Consider the following 18127-nt stretch of genomic DNA (forward strand, 5'->3'; position numbering starts at 1 on the left):
TCATTCATAAATTGGAGAGCACCCCAACACATTCCAAGCAACTCTCTTTGTTGACCATAGTGACCGTGAACGTAACGTCCTTTTGTCCCCGTAGCTTTGGAATGTCCGCAGTACAGTCGGTACTCCCCCTGCACCAGCGGTTGTCCCGCCACGTGCTCCGATCCTGAAGCCCCGAGAGACTGCGACCGGCCCTGCGCGGAAGGCTGCGCGTGTCTGCCGGGGTACATCCGGAGCGGAGAGGAGTGCGTCCCTGCCGACGAGTGCGGATGTAGCGAGAATGGAAGATACTTTGCGGTGAGCGCCTGGTTATACTTGATTGCGATTTTTTTATTAGATTCATTTCAGCACATATTCAACAATTAAAGATAAACGATAGTACAAAAAAACATGCAGGGGGAGCAGAAGCCTATACAGCTTTTCAAACATCGTATCAAAACAAACTAGAAGTAGCAATATCTTAACGTGCGTTGATTCTTCGATCGATTCCACTTTTGAAATCCACCCTGCTCATAGACGAAAGAGCTGGACATATGGTAGCACCGTAAACATGACAAAAACAAATATTCATATACATAAAAACGACTACTGCCAAGACTTCTGCTATGTAGCGAAATGACATTTTACATTCTCAAATTGATCTCATTTGATTAAAAAATGGCATATCTATATACCTTTGTGGTAAGCAGACATGACACTTCATTTTGCTTAAATGTTTCTTAGATCGGCGAAGAGTATGGAGTCGGCTGCGATGTTATATGTGAATGTGTCAGCACGGACAACATAGTGTGCAGGGAAGTGCAGTGTGACGACAACGCTTGGTGCGGAGTCCAGTACGGCAGACAGGGGTGTCACTGTAACGATGGATATGTTGGCGACGGAGTAACTTGCGATGGTAAGAAGACACATTCCAAGGAAAGCCAAAACCCATTGCAGATAGGTTGTACAGATGTCTAACGGTATGAAATTTCACTGAACATATATGTCCAGGGATGTCACTGTAACGATGGATATGTTGGCGACGGAGTGACTTGCGATGGTAAGAAGACACATTTCAAGGAAAGCCAAAACCCATTGCAGATATGTTGTACAGATGTCTAACCATATGAATCTCAAGAACATTATATCATATGCTCAGTGAAATTTATGACAGCATTGAAAAGTACATGATTAAGTTGAACCTCTCGAAGTTACCTCTCGACATTGTGTCCCCCAGCTTTTGACGCAACACACAATGTAGATATTTCTATAACCAGTTTCTTTTCCTTTTGTTATTAACAGCGACGGCAATCTGCCGAGCATCGGGCGATCCTCACCATATAACGTTCGACAGTCGCATTCACTGGTTCCAGGGTCCGTGTATGTACACCTTAACCAAGGACCTGGGACAGAGTTCAAAGTTCAAGGTGGAAGTACAGAACGAGCCGTTGCCATGGATACCAAGCCTCTCTGTCGTGCGAGAAGTGTACGCGGAAGCTTACTTCTACCGCATCGGGATCCATCAGCACAAGATCGTGACGGTCAGTTGTTTTTTTCTACAGTGCCACATACACAGTACAGACAGAAGGTTAAGGTAGTCTTCTCTTTTACCTCCCCAACCCAACAAAGTTAGGTACCCATATTTACACCTGAGTGAAGTGAGAAAGGTCGTGTAACGGACGGTTAGTTTATTGCCCTTTTATTGCTATTTTAGGATATTGGGAAGTGAATACCCACGATAGACCGACTTGGAGTGTATGTGGTGATAATGATGGTTATAAAGATGATGAGGACTGGTAATAATGGTGACGACTAAGATGAAGATGATTATGGTGATGATCATAACAGTGACAATGGTGATGACGATCGTGATGATAAAGATGGAGATGACGAAAATTATTGCGACAATTAATTCCATAGAACATATGAGTTCAACAATAACATTAAGCACTGTAAGATGAACCAAATGTTTCTCTTTCCCAAACAGGTTAACGACGAAATCTACACGTTGCCATTCCGTCTGGCCGGCGGGAAGATACGAGTTCGACTTAGCGGCCGGTTTGTGCTGGTGAAGTTGGTGGACATTGGCGTGAAGGCCTACTACGATGGGTATCACTATGCCAAGGTGACCTGGTCAATTTGACATGATCTATATGATAAATATGGAAAAATGCTAACACTTCACATCCAAAACTGAAACTGAACACTATAGGGACTTACCCCTCTAAATTTTTGGACGAACTCCGTCGACCTTGTTCACAGAATGAATGACCCTTCAATCTCAAACAGTGACGTCAGGAACACACCACTTTTGCAGGAAGGGTCATTAGTATCATAAAAACCTCAACCCTCTCTGTTGTGGGTGGGCCGGTCCGGTGGGCTAATATCTATATGATATTTATTATCCTTGTCTATATGACAAAACGTTTGAGGCCGCAGATATAACAATAAGCTTCGCTTGAAACCGCATTGTTAGCAGTGACACCTAGCTGCAGTGTGAAAGTATGTCACTCCAACCAATCTAAGAATATCTTATCAAGTTGTAGAGGTAGAGATTGAGTTGTCTTAAGATAAAGTTTGCTACCCCGTACTGCAGGTTAAACTACCAGGTGACTACCAGAACAAGGTGGGCGGCCTGTGCGGGAACTATAACGGGGACCCGAGTGACGACTTCATGACTCCAGCCGGGATCGTCTCATCCGATCTCAACTCTTTCGGACAGAGCTGGATCACTGATGTATCGACGTATGTGTTTGTTATACCATGTCCCTGCCCCTGCACGTTGTGTTCTTTGCTATGATCTGTAATGATTTTGACTTTCTTCTACGTTTAAAAAATAGCAAAATAACAATTACTCCAACGATTCAGATAACATCCGTTATCTTTCGTCAGTGACTCTGAACTAATTGCTATTTGGCATATCCTAATACCTGGATGTTTAACCTTCATCGGCGGACTTGACTTTTTTTATCTGTTGCAGGTGTCCAGGCGGTGCTATCGGCCCCATTGCCGACCCTCCCGAATGTAACTACAACGTGCAGATAGCGGCCGAAGCGCCGGACAGGTGCGGGCTGATCACAGATGCCAACGGACCGTTTGCTAGTTGCCACGACGCCGTGGATCCCCAGTCTTTCTACGACTCCTGTGTGTTCGACGTCTGCGGACGGAACGGCGATATGCTCGGCCTTTGCCAGACGCTGGAGGTCTACGCGGACGCCTGTACGGATAAGGGGGTGCCTCCGTTTTCCTGGAGGGAAACCAACCGATGTCGTAAGTCCTGTGACGTTAGTCGTACAATAGATTTACGACAACAGATAGGTATTTGACTAGACTTTACTTATGGCGGATTGTTGGTTCCGTCATGACGCAAACCTCGTTGAAAGTCTTACCACAAAACCTCGCAAGATAAAGCCAATAATGATATACAATATTGTCTCCTGATTTGTGGCAGCCGGGGAATGCCCACCAGACAGCACCTTCTATTCATGCACCAGCCCCTGCCCTGCGACCTGCGCTGAGCCGGACGCTGAAAAGAACTGTCCCGAGAAATGTATGGAAGGCTGCGCCTGCAACCCCGGCTTCGTCTGGAGCGGGCAGAGCTGTGTTCCAGAAGACAAGTGCGGATGTGTCAACAAAGACGACCGTTATTTCATGGTTAGTCAAATTCTTTTTAGCATCTATGTTAATAAATGACATTATGGATGAACTAAACTTTTTAAAGTTTAGTTCATCCATAATGTCATTTATGGATGATGTCAGTTAAAACTAACCAAAATGTCAGTTAAAACTAACCAAAACTAACATTGATTGCGACTCACCCCAAATTTTTGGGCGACTCTATCAGCCTTGTTCACGGAATGGACCCGTGACGTCGGGGACACGTGACTGCAGCAAAGGGTCGTAAATGCTAGATAACCTGTGTCACCCCTGTCAAATTCTTTTTATCGTTTCTTTAGCACTGTGGTTAAAAAGACAAAATGTGTTTAATGTGAAATAATTTTTGCAACATAAATCGTGCCTTTAGCATATACATATCAAGATACCGTTCTGGTGTGAGTCGATGTTTGTTTTTAGATCTTATAGCAAAGTTGGATTTATTGTCCCGGCGCAAAGCGGCATTATGTGTTTTTTAAGTGCTGCAATTGTCCTACCTTGGCCGACAAGTCAAATTTCTACACGCCTACTGTAGCTGTGTCACAGGAATCAAGAGCAGGAAGGAAATGCCATTTCTAGTTCGGTGTTCAATGTTATCAGAATGACCAAACAGTATCGAAAAGAGTAGGGCTCCTTCCCTATTGTGACTGGATCAAATCTTACAGTCTGGTCTCCGGGTTGACATCTTGCAAAGGTGATAGTCACCTGTTATGTCAGTCCTTTCACAATGTGGTAAAAAACGATTAAAAATACCACTGTTGCACGTGATCAGAAGCTATACCACTTACTCTTGGCATCAAGAGCTGTCTACCACTTAAAAATCCTAGCCGCAGCATGTCCAGAACTTGAAATATCAAACCCGGAAGTTCCACTGCAGTACCGTAACAGGCCGCTAGGAGGCCCAAAATCTAATCGTTTCCAGGTCTCATTAAGACCTACCCACATACTGAATATCAATACAATCCACACAGGCGTTCCCGACTTATGCTGGTTTTCTACACACAAACACACAAACGCTACCCAAAATATAAGTTCTTGGCGAAGGTAATAAACACAAATTGTTCCATACCGGTATAGCTCGGAGAGGAGTGGGGGGCGGACCGTTTCCACTGTGTTTGTAAGGAGGGGAACAACATCACGTGCGAACCTCTGGAGTGCAACCCTGAGGAGGGCTACGACTGGATGATCCTGGACGGAGTCTATGGATGCATCTGCGTTGATGACCAATGTGCTGGTAAAATTAAAACATTCTTTCCTTTGTGAAACCCAGCTCATATGTAATATAGTAGTTATAGTAGACGACAATGTTTTTTCACCGCCAATGTTTTTTTCTAGTATCTCTTTATGAGTTGTTTTAACCATTTCTTTCCAATGATGCCGTCACTAGAATGCCAGGACGACAGTATGTTATCACCGCCAATGTTTTTTGTGTGTAGTATCTGTTCATGAATTGTTTTTACTAATTCTGTCCAACGATGTCGTCCCTAGAATGCGAGGACGACTGTTCGGAGCACGCCACATGCCGTCTGATAGACCTGGAGCCCACCTGTGTCTGCGACGCTGGCTATGACGGTGACGGCTTAACTTGCGAGAGTAAGAGGAGAACTTCTTTTTTGTTCTGATTGTTTATCACAATCAGATTTAATGTGCAAATAGCATGGCGAATGTATATCTTTTATCAGAATACCTTGATTTTATTTTTAACCAAAATGATTTTTCCAACTATCGAGTAATTGAATCTTATGTTAACTTCTTTATGTTGAATCATATCAAATATTCAACATATGCCTTGAGGTCTTCCTACTAACTGCCGATAAGCGATATGTTAAAACAGATAAGCTAAATCTATAGCTGAAATCTTTGATGATGGCAATCTCATGTGGCGAAACGTTTTGTCTTGTGGCGAAACGACTTGCCATGTAGAGAAATAGCTGTGGCAACTGACATTATAGCGAACCGACCGGTTACCCACATGCACATTATCTGAGTTCTCGCGACGGTAGAAACCCGCAATGTTGCGTTGCATTAAGATATTTGCAACAATCGTTTCACCGACGAAGTGTAATGAAGACTTTCAGATAAATGCAAGAGATACTCACGAATTTTTAATGGTGTTTTATCTTCAGATATCGATGACTGCGACCCTAACCCGTGTCAGAACGGCGGCACGTGTACGGACGGCGTGGACTCGTTCACTTGTGAATGCATCATTGGCTTCGAGGGATATACATGTAGAATATGTACGTGTCTTTTCTTGCAACTTTGTCTTTTTTTTGCATTAGATTAATGTCTAGGATATTGAAATTGATTTGTATGAGATCATTTACATTTTTTGTCGGAAGTTATGTACTATGCACATGTATGTGTCTTTTCTTGCAACAAGATTTTATTTGCACGTCACATGTCTAAGATATTGGCACTGAGTTAAATGAAATGATTTCCGTTTTTTGTCAGCAGATGTTATGTACGTGTCTTTTCTTGCAACAAGATTTTTTCACTGATTTTTTTTGCACGTTGCATGTCTAGGATATTGACACTGAGCTATTTGAAATGATTTCCATTTTTGTCGGCAGATGTTATGTGCGTGTCTTTTCTTGCAACAGGATTTTTGCATTATATATATTTTGCACCTTACATGTCTAGGATATTGAAACTGAGTTATATGAAACGATTTCCATTTTTTGTTGGCAGATGTTATGTACGTGAATTTTCTTGCAACAAGATTTTTGCATTGGATTTATTTTGTCTAGGATATTGAAACTGATTTATATGAAATAATTTACGTTTTTTGTCTACAGATATTATGTACGTGTCTTGTTTTTTGCAACTACATTTTTGCATTGAATACATTTTGTACGGTACATGGTATAGAAATTGAGTTGTATGAAATGATTTCCATAATCTTGTTTCGCCAGATAATGGCAAGTGCGACCCCAACCCGTGCCAACACGGGGGCAACTGTTCGGAGGGTCAGGACTCGTTCGAATGTGCCTGCGAAGTGGGATTCCTCGGCCAGTTCTGTGAAACAAGTACGTCATTTTTTCGTCATAATCTTCTTTACTCCGGTCGAAAGCTTTATAAATTCTTATATGAACCATGCTAAAGATAACTTGATAATAGAAAGAAACAAACATAAAGGCCGAAAAAAGTCGTGGACGTAACATTTAATTGTGAAGGGCCAAGTCGTATTCTCCCCAGCACGATCGTACCCTAAACTAACGTTTTTTGGGGTGGCCGTATTATGGCACCCGGTGGAATTATGCTAGTCTATGTTATACATTCTTGTCGAAGGTTGGTTCTGTCACCGCTGACTTGAGAAAACTCCACGACAGCAAATTATGCACGACGTTCTAAGGTAAAAATGTTCGCGTGTCGAAAAGCAGACGAAATCATCATGATTTGACATGATGTCTAAACGAAGTATTTGTTTACAATTACTTATCTATTTTTGATCCAGATATTGACGACTGCGACCCACACCCATGTCAAAATGGAGGTAACTGTACTGATGGGGTGAACGATTACACCTGTGAATGCGAAGCGGGATTCGTCGGCGACCAGTGTGAAACCAGTACGTGACGTGTTACATGCCTTTTTAATAGCCTGATTTGTAACACATATCTGTTCCTACATTTCTAGTATCCCAAAGAAGCGAGAAGAAATCTAATTCACTCAGTAGGGTATGATTGTTAGATTAATTAACATTGTATATATTTCATGTATTGCAATACAAAGAAACGAACAGTCCCTGACAACTTGTGTAAGTCCAACCAATAGTCTATAACTAAAATTTGTAGCTATACTTTCGTGGCTTTTTTTACATACCTTCTGTATTTACTTGTTTAGTTCAGTTCATCCATCAGGTGACACTTTAAAGTTCCCCCAGACGTTTCTGTCGCTCATGGCAGACAGGAGGTCTCCGTCTTGGCGGCCAACATCCTCCTCACTTAAGGGTCAGGGATGGTCTTGTCAATTCATCCATTTATGTTTGTATTTGTCACGTAGATGTTGACGAATGCGCCTCTGACCCATGCCTGAACGGAGGGGAATGCCTTGACGGTGTGAACTCATACCAATGCGAATGCGTGGCAGGATTTGAGGGAGTTCTATGTGAAACAAGTATGTATTTGATTGTGTTACATTATCTATAATTTTCCTCTCCACAAATATAATAATAACTTTACTGCACAACAATTGTACGAGGTACAAAGTATGGCACCTACATTAACTACAGTTCTATAGCTTAACTTAAGGCTTATCTAACTAATACAGGAGTTGTAGTATGGGATAAGTTTCTTACAATCATTGGAGGCCTTTTACAATCATTTGAGAAATTTCTAAAATCTTACCTTCTTTGATATATTTTCCTATCTGCCATGGAAGTATTGTCACATGTAATGATGTGTTTGAATTTGTCCATTGAGATAAATCATTGTGTATAAAATGACAGCCTTCTGTATAGAGAATTGCGTAAATCAGAATAATTGGGACATACAATATTCATATTAAGAAAACAAAAGTGTTTCTAAGTGCACAGATAATGTACACAATATGAATGATAACACTACAGTTTAGGTCAGGAAGCTTGAGCTTATAAGCAACTTTGATATCGATTGAAATAGGAATAATGTAAAATCCGTACAATGGTGGTGATGCAATGTGACAAATCTTTACAATTTTGTTCACTGTTGTTTTCTTGCTGTAGATTTTGATGACTGCGCCCCGCATCCGTGTCAGAACGGTGCTCAGTGCGTGGACGGAGTGGATTCTTACCGCTGTATCTGTGTGGACGGATTCGACGGGGAATGGTGTGAAGAAAGTAAGATACCCTGTTTGTTTGTTTGTTTGTTTGTTTGAACCTTTGTTTATTCATGAAAGCTCAAATCGGCCCGCGGGCCGCTTTTCATTGAGGTTATGAGGAAAGAGGCAATGGTCAGAGAATGTATAAACAGTTGTATAAACATCATTTAAATTCCTAATAAGTCGTATAAGTCTATATACACAATTTAATATCACTATTACGACCACGTCGCACGCTGAGGCTAGGGCATTCTTGGGATAGTCCTACATTTATCGTACAAGCAAGGTCAAAGCTGTTAGGCTGTGTTAGATCTATTCTTTGACAGGTTATATTTTTATCTTTCTAACACAGCTTGCTTCAAAATCCAAAATACAAAATTTTACGACTTCCTACGTTAGTCCGACATATGTGGCGAGTTGATTTGGAACCTAAAATATCTGGACTAAATTGCCTATTAACATAGTTAATCACACATAGTCAATACATCAATAGAGAAAATGTCTATCTATGAGATTAGAGTAGAGTAGTGTATTCAAGAAAATGTACTTTGCAGCCGAAACTGGCTGAATTACGCAACAAATACACAAAGACTCCAGGTGTCTAGTAAAAACTTTTTTTTTTTCATCTAAACTTTCAGGTTGATTTCAGTTGTTTGATGTGGCCATACACATGAGAAAATAGATACTTAAAAGAAACAAATCAGCATAGATAATCAGATGTATGAAGTGATCGCAACATCAGAATTAGCCCCTGTTTTCAATGTGACACAATGTTGAGACAATCAGCTTGTCTCATCATTTGGCTCGAAGGAATCTCAAGCCGCATGTACAAATCTTTTTTTTCTCTCCTACATTGGAATTCTAAAGAGATATTAGCTCGATATTGATCAAGTTCTATCAGAGAAAGTAGTTGGTGTCATAAGTACTTAAATTTTTTTTTACCATCAATCCAGATATCGACGAGTGTTTCTCCAACCCATGTCAAAACGGAGCCACGTGTGTGGACGGCATACTGTCGTACTCTTGCGACTGCGCTCCGGGGTATACTGGGCTCAATTGTGAATCAGGTACGTAACTATTGCATCTGTACGTCTATAGTCGTTGTAACCTTAAAACACCTAGACTTGTATCCAAACCTATCATAGATGCCAAGTCTCTTCGCCTTCTCACCGTACCGTTCACTGTAATGCACATAGCTGCGTCCGCCTCGATTTTAAAACCCTTGTCCTGCTAAGCCCGTTTGTATACGGGATGGAAATATCTAACCCATGTCATGCTGAGCTATATTGTTATGAGTTTGAGATATTTCTCATGTAAAAGTTCGGACCACTGCAATGCCCAGAACCGGGACGAGGGGGATACACACTTGGCCACGCTTGGGATTGTGTTCTCGCCGCGAAAGCGCCACCTACATTGGCTACATATAGCGGTGAAAAGCAGAACTCCAGTCAGAAGCTCTGAGGAAGGTGTCTGATAGACACCGAAACTTAAGCAAAGTATTTTCCTATAACCTGTTTCTCTCTTTGATTTTAACGCAGAGATCGACGAATGCGAGTCCAGCCCGTGTCAGAATGGTGGAGTGTGCACGGATGCCCTGGCTATGTTCATTTGTGCCTGTGCCACGGGATATGAAGGCGTCGCTTGTGAAATAAGTAAGTGCCTCGCATTTGTGATTTACACCTGTTTCATACAAGAATGCTAATTCGTGTATGGTAGAACATATCTAAAGATTAAGCTGAAAAGATCTGTTGTAAAAGTAGCATGTCCTAAAAAATGACTGATTTCTAATGATTTGGGGCTAAACGGTAAAGTCAGTCCACCTTTATTCGTGAAGTTACCTATATCCGTTGCTCTCTGAAAAGGATTATCTAGGGATATCAAGTCGACGGACGGTGACAATTTTTTTCAAACTTCTGCAGTTTGAAACCACCGTCTATACTTGGTATCTAAAAGCAACGGATATATGTCACCCCATGGATAAAGGTGAATTAACGCTAATTGCTAAAATTGTTTTTTTTTTTTCAGACATTGACGACTGCGCCTCTACTCCATGCCTCAACGGAGCTAACTGCACCGATGGGCTGAACGAGTACTCTTGTACCTGCGCGTCAGGATTCGTCGGTACCCACTGTGAAATAAGTAGGTCATTTTTATAATAACCGGTCTTTCCTCTAGCCTCCGTAGCAGGCTCTCTGGGGCCCTTCTTTCGGCTCATCATACACTTTTGCGGGCGATTTCGTTTTGTACTGGGTCGCTGATTGCCGGGGGCCAATCAATCAGCGACGGCCGGCAATCAGCGACCCAGTACAAAAAGGAAATGGCCAGCAAAAGTGTATTATGAGCCAAAAAAAGTGTCCCGGAGGGCCTGCTACGGAGGCTGTCTTCCCTCAAAGAATACAGAAAGCTAACTAACCACAGAAAATAAGTCAAGAGGCGGGGTGCATCGCTGGTACATAAACAGGATCATAGTTCTAAGTACGGTGAAGTTTGATGCATTATGGGTATTTTGTCAAGGCCCCTAAAAGACGTCTAAAGATATTCAAATTATGGCCTTAACAAGAAATGTTCAAAACTTCAACTTTGACCTTGCCCATGCGCAGTTAGAATTCTATTTAATCAGCTTCTTGTAGCATAATCTTAATTTAACATCAATTTTAACTTCCATTATATCCAGACGTGGACGACTGTGTCCCTGACGCGTGTGAGAACGGAGGAACGTGCATCGACGGTGTGGATTCGTACACGTGTGAGTGTGCAGGAGGGTACGCCGGTGAACACTGCGAAACAAGTACGTGAAATCTTAGCATAAAAGTTCATCTGATTAGGTAGAATACATTATAGAAATATTGCTAAACTTTACTTCCAACACTGGATTGATATAGGGACTTACTCAATCTCCGTCGACTTTGTTCACAGAATGACCCTTTCTATCTCCAGCAGCGACGTCAGGAACACACCACTTTTGCCTATGACCCCTTCCTGCAAAATTGGTGTGTTTCTGACGTCACTGCTGGAGATAGAAAGGGTCATTCTGTGAACAAGGTCGACGGGGTAGCAATTTATCTATAAAGTACGTGAAATTTTGGCGACGCCTCGGGACGTAGCCGACTGTGTATTATTAGATCCAATTTTTTTTCACACCCGTGAAAACGGATTATTGCAATCCGTTGCGTGTCTATTTGTCTTGCCGTGTATGTAATCTGGAACCCAGTCTCCTAGTGGCACGGTCTATCGTAGTTAGTGTAGGCTCTCTACGGGGCCAGTGAAGCTCTCTGCCGAAGAGGTAATCGTTCACACCCGGTAGGATTTTCACGCGGTTAGACTTTGCCCAATGGGAGTGTGGCCGGCAAATCATCCTACCGCGTGAAAATCCTACCGGGTGTGGCCGATTACCCCGGCGGCTGAGAGCTACGCTAGCCCCGTACAAAGCCTGCACTAATTACGGTTACTAATACACACTAGGAGACTGGATTCCAGTTTACCGTACATGTAGTGCGGAATATTGCAGAATGAGAGGTTGTATGATGAAAGTGGTGAACAAGGATACTTGGAGAATTGACTCGTGTTATACTTCGGTTTGGAGCCAATAGATGATCACGCGCAAGGAAGCATGTTAATTGTAGGAAATGATATGGTTGCATCTTGTGGTTATTGCATTTTGCTGGCGCCAAAAGGTACGTAATTGGTGTATATTTTAACATTACGCGTGGAAGTGGTTCTGATTACTTCGTGTGTGTAATGTATTTTTCTGTTGGTAGATGTAGGCAGGGAGGTTGAAAAATCTATGTAGGTGTACATGTGTGTCCGTATCTATTTTTGTTTCCCCAAATCTTAAAAAGACGCGCATATCTAAAATAGAAGGCAGAAAAACAACATGTTATATAATCTACCAGAATATTTATAGTGATTAAAACACATCTCGCTAAACTGGTAGCTTTCTCTTAAACCAGACATCGACGAGTGCGACCCTGACCCTTGTCAGAACGGAGCTACGTGTTTTGATGAAGTGGACTCGTACACTTGTGAGTGTTCATCAGGATTCGAAGGCGTCAACTGCGAATCAAGTGCGTGCCTCTTTCTTTGCATTTTTACATTTTTCATGTTATATTATGTCGTTTTGCATTGTTTGTTTCGATTTGAAAGCAAGACATGCATAATGCTATAGTATCAAAAAGCCAAATTGTAGAACTAAACGTTTCATTAACTAAAAAGTTTTATATACTGAAGTCATACTGCAGAACCAAAAAGGAAAAAAGGAAAAGATTTTTTTTCAAAGTTGGATACGCAAAGTACAAATCTATTACATGCCATTGAATCCTATAATATTTTGTACATATCTGTATTGAGATTATCCTTTCATGTTTGTTTGTTATTCAGATATCGACGACTGTGCAGTTGACCCGTGCCTTAACGGAGGTGCTTGTACTGATGGTTTGAATTCTTATACCTGTGAGTGCGTACTTGGATTTGTCGGGGAAAACTGTCAAACAAGTAGGTGACTTTCATTGCAACTGATTTTCCGTAAAAAGTCAGAATTGACCAAACGTATGCCCGAAAAAAAAAATACACAAGATGCGTGTTGATAGTAGATTCCACTAGTATTGTAGTAACTGGAATTGTTGCAATATAATGTATATGTGTATTTATTAAACTGTACCTTTTGTTGTATATACATTGACATACATTATTACTGATGCAATTGTTGCGCAATAAACCATCTGTCTATTATAGTATTTAATCTTTCCATCATTGATTCAAGAAAAAAAATGGGTGGAACTTTTTTCATGTTTCTTTTTTCCTATATCCAGATGTTAATGACTGTGAGCCTTATCCATGCCAGAATGAAGGTTTATGTATTGACGATGTGAATTCGTACACTTGTGAGTGTGCGACAGGATTCGATGGCGTCAACTGTGAAACAAGTACGTGGCAATTTGACATTTCTTCCTTTAGACATTCTCCTACGCAGCTCCTTAGGCCACAGCAAGTACATTTTATGGATGACATCAGCGCGCGCATTAATTTTCGCCTGATTTAAAAAAACAAACTTTTTGTTCTTCGGAGATGGCTAACATGACAAGAAAGTACCAATAGACAGACAGATGTAAGAGTTGATAAATAAATAAATAGATATGTTGTGTTGCAGCTAATGATTGTTCTTGCAGTGACACTAGCCATGTAGCCATTACTGTAGTTATAGAAGTGAAACTAAAAACTTAGTTACTAATAGATAGTTGGTAAACCATACCAATCTACCACACTAGTGTTACCTTTACTACACTTGAATACAGAACCGGATGCATGCCTTGTAGGCTGTGATACAATGTTTCGTTGCTTCAATTCTTGTTTTTTACGTTTATTGCGTATATTTGGAAACTTTAGCCATCTTGTTTGTTTTCACCCTATCTCACTATTTTTGCAGTCTGCAGAGTATGCCATCCATAAGATTTACTTTGCTGTGTCCTTATGTGGCATCAAGTAGCATGACAGAAGGGTGTATGATTCAAAGCCCGGAGGTCCTGATTAGAATTCCATGATATAGACCGACGTTTTGCCTTTAGGAAATGCTCTTAACGAAGTTAATTACGTAGCTCTGGTGAATATTAGTAGCTTCCCTAGCTTCGTTTAGGGACGTCTCTCGGATAAGACGTTAAATTGGGTACCATATTTTGGGAAAGCCACGTCTCGAGCGGGTACAAAATCCCACCATGCGTACAGGAAAAGTGGGAACCTCAGCCTCGTTTACTCGATCCTCCAGAGGAATTTTGTTTATTCGGATTTGAGGGGGAAAATGTATGATAGGTTGGTAACTTTCCCTCAAATAACATAGAATGCGTACTTCAGAAACTATTAAGGGACCCATGGTAATCTAGCGTTTGAAACAAATAACTATAGTAGAACAGAACTGGTAACAAGCATAAAGGAGTGTCACCTTAGAACTTATTTGTCACCCCTCGTAGCTATGTGTTCTAATCACTCAATTTTGTACATACATGTACATGCATATCTAAACTCTTCAGTCCAATTTTATCATGTTAGATTGGGCGAGGCTTCCATTCCATTAGATGAGAACCATTTTAACGACAGTTGTTGAGAGAAAGAAAGTAGAAGATGTATGACGCATGACTTTTTTTATCCAGATATTGATGACTGCGACCCTAACCCGTGCCAGAACGGAGGTGTCTGTACCGACTGGGTCAACTCGTACGTTTGTGCCTGTGCAGATGGGTACTTCGGTCGCAATTGCAGCTCATGTAGGTGTCTCTCTAATTTTCTTCACACTAACAACACAAGGTCGTCTTTTGGATGGGGTTGTTGACTTTTAATCTGGGTTCAAATCCGCAAACGTAACCAAAGACAGTGTCGGGAAAATATGATTTACATCGAAAGTATTCTTCTCTTGTTCATTTTACAAACAGCTGTCTGCGACAACGACCCTTGTCTGCACGGTGTGTGTTCTCCTGATGCAGAGACGTTCTACAAATGTACCTGTGAATCGGGATATACTGGGATTTTATGTGAGACAGGTAGGTGATTTTAGAAATGAGTTTTTATTAGAAGATTTTGAGTGCAAGAATGTGAGGTCAACTAGACTAAGTGTAGCCTAGTACAAAGAACTTTAAGCATGATAATAATAAAAATTGGATTTTCATAATTTTATAGCTTAGCTAAAGGAAATATCACAACAAAGCACATGACAGAGAAGCAATTACTTGATATTCCTTTCCAATTACGTAGAAATTGTGGAGAGTGAAGATGACGATGAAAGTGACGTAAGCAACTCGGACGATGGGGATGACAGTGACACTACAAGTGATGGCGACACCAGTGATACATCAGATTACTCCAGTGAGGATGACAGTGACACCTCAGGTAATTTCTCAAGTATGACACTGCCATCGTTTCCCTCTGTGAAATAGAAGTATTTGACCATTAATCACGCAAATGAGGTCTCTATTCGCATAATTGATATCAATGGACATTCTCCCCAGTGCAATGATCGCAGCTCAATCACCCATGTTTTTTTTTCTTTTCCTTCTCTCTCACCCAGCGCTAGCATCATTGGGTGTCACTTGCAAAGAAATGATCACAATGATTTAAAATATAGTGAATATTGAAATAAAATTGAATGCAGAACCTTACGTCTGGATGAGGCCCAGAACTTATTATTATTGGTCACCATCAGTAGTTCTGTATTCTAATCACAGATGCTTGTGTCCATGTATATCTAACCTCTTCAGTCCAATTTTATCATGCTAACTTTAACTAGACCCCCATTCCGTTAGACGAGGACCATTTTAACGACCGTTCAGAAAACAGAGTGAAATTTATTTGATGCATGACTTTTTTACCCAGATATTGTCGATGACTGCGACCCTAACCCATGCCAGAACGGAGGCGTTTTACTTGGGGTTGTTGACTTTCAATCTGAGTTCGAATCCCCAAAGGAGTCCAACGTAACCAAAGATAGTGTCAAGAAAATACGATTTACATTAAATGTATACTTTTTGTGTGTTCATTTTACAAACAGCGATCGATTGGTGTGCAATCGACCCTTGTGAGCACGGTGTGTGTTCACCTGATCCAGTGACGTTCTACAAATGTACCTGTGACTCGGGATTCACGGGGAACTTTTGTGATACAGGTAGGTGACTTTAGAAATGACTTTCACTTCATCCTTTGAATTTTGTAAACGATGACTGTAACAAGCTATTCATCAAAGGAAAATCTTCTAATTGCTGTTTGATATGTGAAGAAAGAGTTTTTTTATTAAAATACTTTGAGTGCAAGAATGTGAGGTCAACGAGTTTAGGCTAGGACAAAGAATTTTTAGCATAATCATAATAAAAATGTGGATTTGTACAACTTTTATAGCTTATCTAAAAGAACGTCTCACAAAAAAAGGACCTGCCAGAAATACAATTACTTAATATTCCTTTCTAATAACGCAGAAATTGTGGAGAGTGAAGATGACGATGAAAGTGACGTAAGCAACCCGAACGATGGGGACGACAGTGATACTACAAGCGATGACGACACCAGTGATGTTGATTCCACCAGCGAGGATGGCAGTGATACCACCAGTGGTGCATCAGATTCCACCGGCGGTGACGACACCAGTGATGCATCAGATTCCACCGGCGGTGACGACACCAGTGATGTATCAGATTCCACCGGCGATGACGACACCAGTAATGTATCAGATTACTCCAGTGAGGATGACAGTGACACCACAGGTAATGCCTCAAATATAAAATTCCAATCATTTTAGAATAGAGTGAAATTTATACGTTGTATGCCTTTTTTATCCAGATATTGTCGATGACTGCGACCCTTGAACGGAGGCGTTTTACTTGGGGTTGTTGACTTTCAATCTGAGTTCGAATCCCCAAAGGAGTCCAACGTAACCAAAGATAGTGTCAAGAAAATACGATTTACATTAAATGTATACTTTTTGTGTGTTCATTTTACAAACAGCGATCGATTGGTGTGCAATCGACCCTTGTGAGCACGGTGTGTGTTCACCTGATCCAGTGACGTTCTACAAATGTACCTGTGACTCGGGATTCACGGGGAACTTTTGTGATACAGGTAGGTGACTTTAGAAATGACTTTCACTTCATCCTTTGAATTTTGTAAACGATGACTGTAACAAGCTATTCATCAAAGGAAAATCTTCTAATTGCTGTTTGATATGTGAAGAAAGAGTTTTTTTATTAAAATACTTTGAGTGCAAGAATGTGAGGTCAACGAGTTTAGGCTAGGACAAAGAATTTTTAGCATAATCATAATAAAAATGTGGATTTGTACAACTTTTATAGCTTATCTAAAAGAACGTCTCACAAAAAAAGGACCTGCCAGAAATACAATTACTTAATATTCCTTTCTAATAACGCAGAAATTGTGGAGAGTGAAGATGACGATGAAAGTGACGTAAGCAACCCGAACGATGGGGACGACAGTGATACTACAAGCGATGACGACACCAGTGATGTTGATTCCACCAGCGAGGATGGCAGTGATACCACCAGTGGTGCATCAGATTCCACCGGCGGTGACGACACCAGTGATGCATCAGATTCCACCGGCGGTGACGACACCAGTGATGTATCAGATTCCACCGGCGATGACGACACCAGTAATGTATCAGATTACTCCAGTGAGGATGACAGTGACACCACAGGTAATGCCTCAAATATAAAATTCCAATCATTTTAGAATAGAGTGAAATTTATACGTTGTATGCCTTTTTTATCCAGATATTGTCGATGACTGCGACCCTTGAACGGAGGCGTTTTACTTGGGGTTGTTGACTTTCAATCTGAGTTCGAATCCCCAAAGGAGTCCAACGTAACCAAAGATAGTGTCAAGAAAATACGATTTACATTAAATGTATACTTTTTGTGTGTTCATTTTACAAACAGCGATCGATTGGTGTGCAATCGACCCTTGTGAGCACGGTGTGTGTTCACCTGATCCAGTGACGTTCTACAAATGTACCTGTGATTCGGGATTCACAGGGAACTTTTGTGAGACAGGTAGGTGACTTAAGAAATGACTTTCACTTCATCCTTTGAATTTTTGTAAACGATGACTGTAACAGACCATTCATCAACGGATGATCTTCTAATTCCTATAATTTATTCAAAAGAAGGAAGTTTTCTAGAAGATCCGAGGGCAAGAATGGACGTCAAAT

The 18127-nt window shown here is 41.1% G+C and overlaps 2 protein-coding genes across 2 annotated transcripts in view; both read left to right on the plus strand.

Moving 5' to 3' along the window:
* The first annotated feature begins 3528 nt into the window (after positions 1–3528).
* LOC118421859 (fibropellin-1-like) lies at positions 3529–13275 on the plus strand. Its single transcript, XM_035829361.1, has 15 exons — positions 3529–3630; positions 4708–4864; positions 5119–5223; positions 5757–5828; positions 6546–6659; positions 7088–7201; positions 7636–7749; positions 8336–8449; positions 9384–9497; positions 9969–10082; positions 10456–10569; positions 11105–11218; positions 12381–12494; positions 12808–12861; positions 13271–13275. Exons 1-15 carry the CDS (start codon positions 3529–3531, stop codon positions 13273–13275), a joined length of 1521 nt encoding a protein of 506 aa, XP_035685254.1.
* A 1944-nt stretch (positions 13276–15219) lies between these two features.
* The window catches only part of LOC118421860 (dentin sialophosphoprotein-like), a 5931-nt gene continuing 3023 nt past the window's right edge, over positions 15220–18127 (plus strand). The window contains exons 1-6 of the mRNA XM_035829362.1: positions 15220–15303; positions 15994–16075; positions 16383–16667; positions 16909–17022; positions 17330–17614; positions 17856–17969. Coding sequence (XP_035685255.1) covers positions 15220–15303; positions 15994–16075; positions 16383–16667; positions 16909–17022; positions 17330–17614; positions 17856–17969 — 964 coding nt within the window. The remainder of the gene's footprint in view (positions 15304–15993; positions 16076–16382; positions 16668–16908; positions 17023–17329; positions 17615–17855; positions 17970–18127) is intronic.

Source organism: Branchiostoma floridae, chromosome 8 (genome assembly GCF_000003815.2).
Source record: "Branchiostoma floridae strain S238N-H82 chromosome 8, Bfl_VNyyK, whole genome shotgun sequence".
In the NCBI taxonomy this organism is placed as follows: domain Eukaryota; kingdom Metazoa; phylum Chordata; class Leptocardii; order Amphioxiformes; family Branchiostomatidae; genus Branchiostoma; species Branchiostoma floridae.

Bases quoted from the DNA above. Each gene is read 5' to 3' on its own strand.
- LOC118421859 (XM_035829361.1), top strand. From the start codon at position 3,529: ATGGAAGGCTGCGCCTGCAACCCCGGCTTCGTCTGGAGCGGGCAGAGC. The intron at 5,829-6,545 runs GTGAATGCATCA...TTGTTTCGCCAG, and splicing joins CGGCGTGGACTCGTTCACTT to ATAATGGCAAGTGCGACCCC. The intron at 9,498-9,968 runs GTACGTAACTAT...ATTTTAACGCAG, and splicing joins TGGGCTCAATTGTGAATCAG to AGATCGACGAATGCGAGTCC.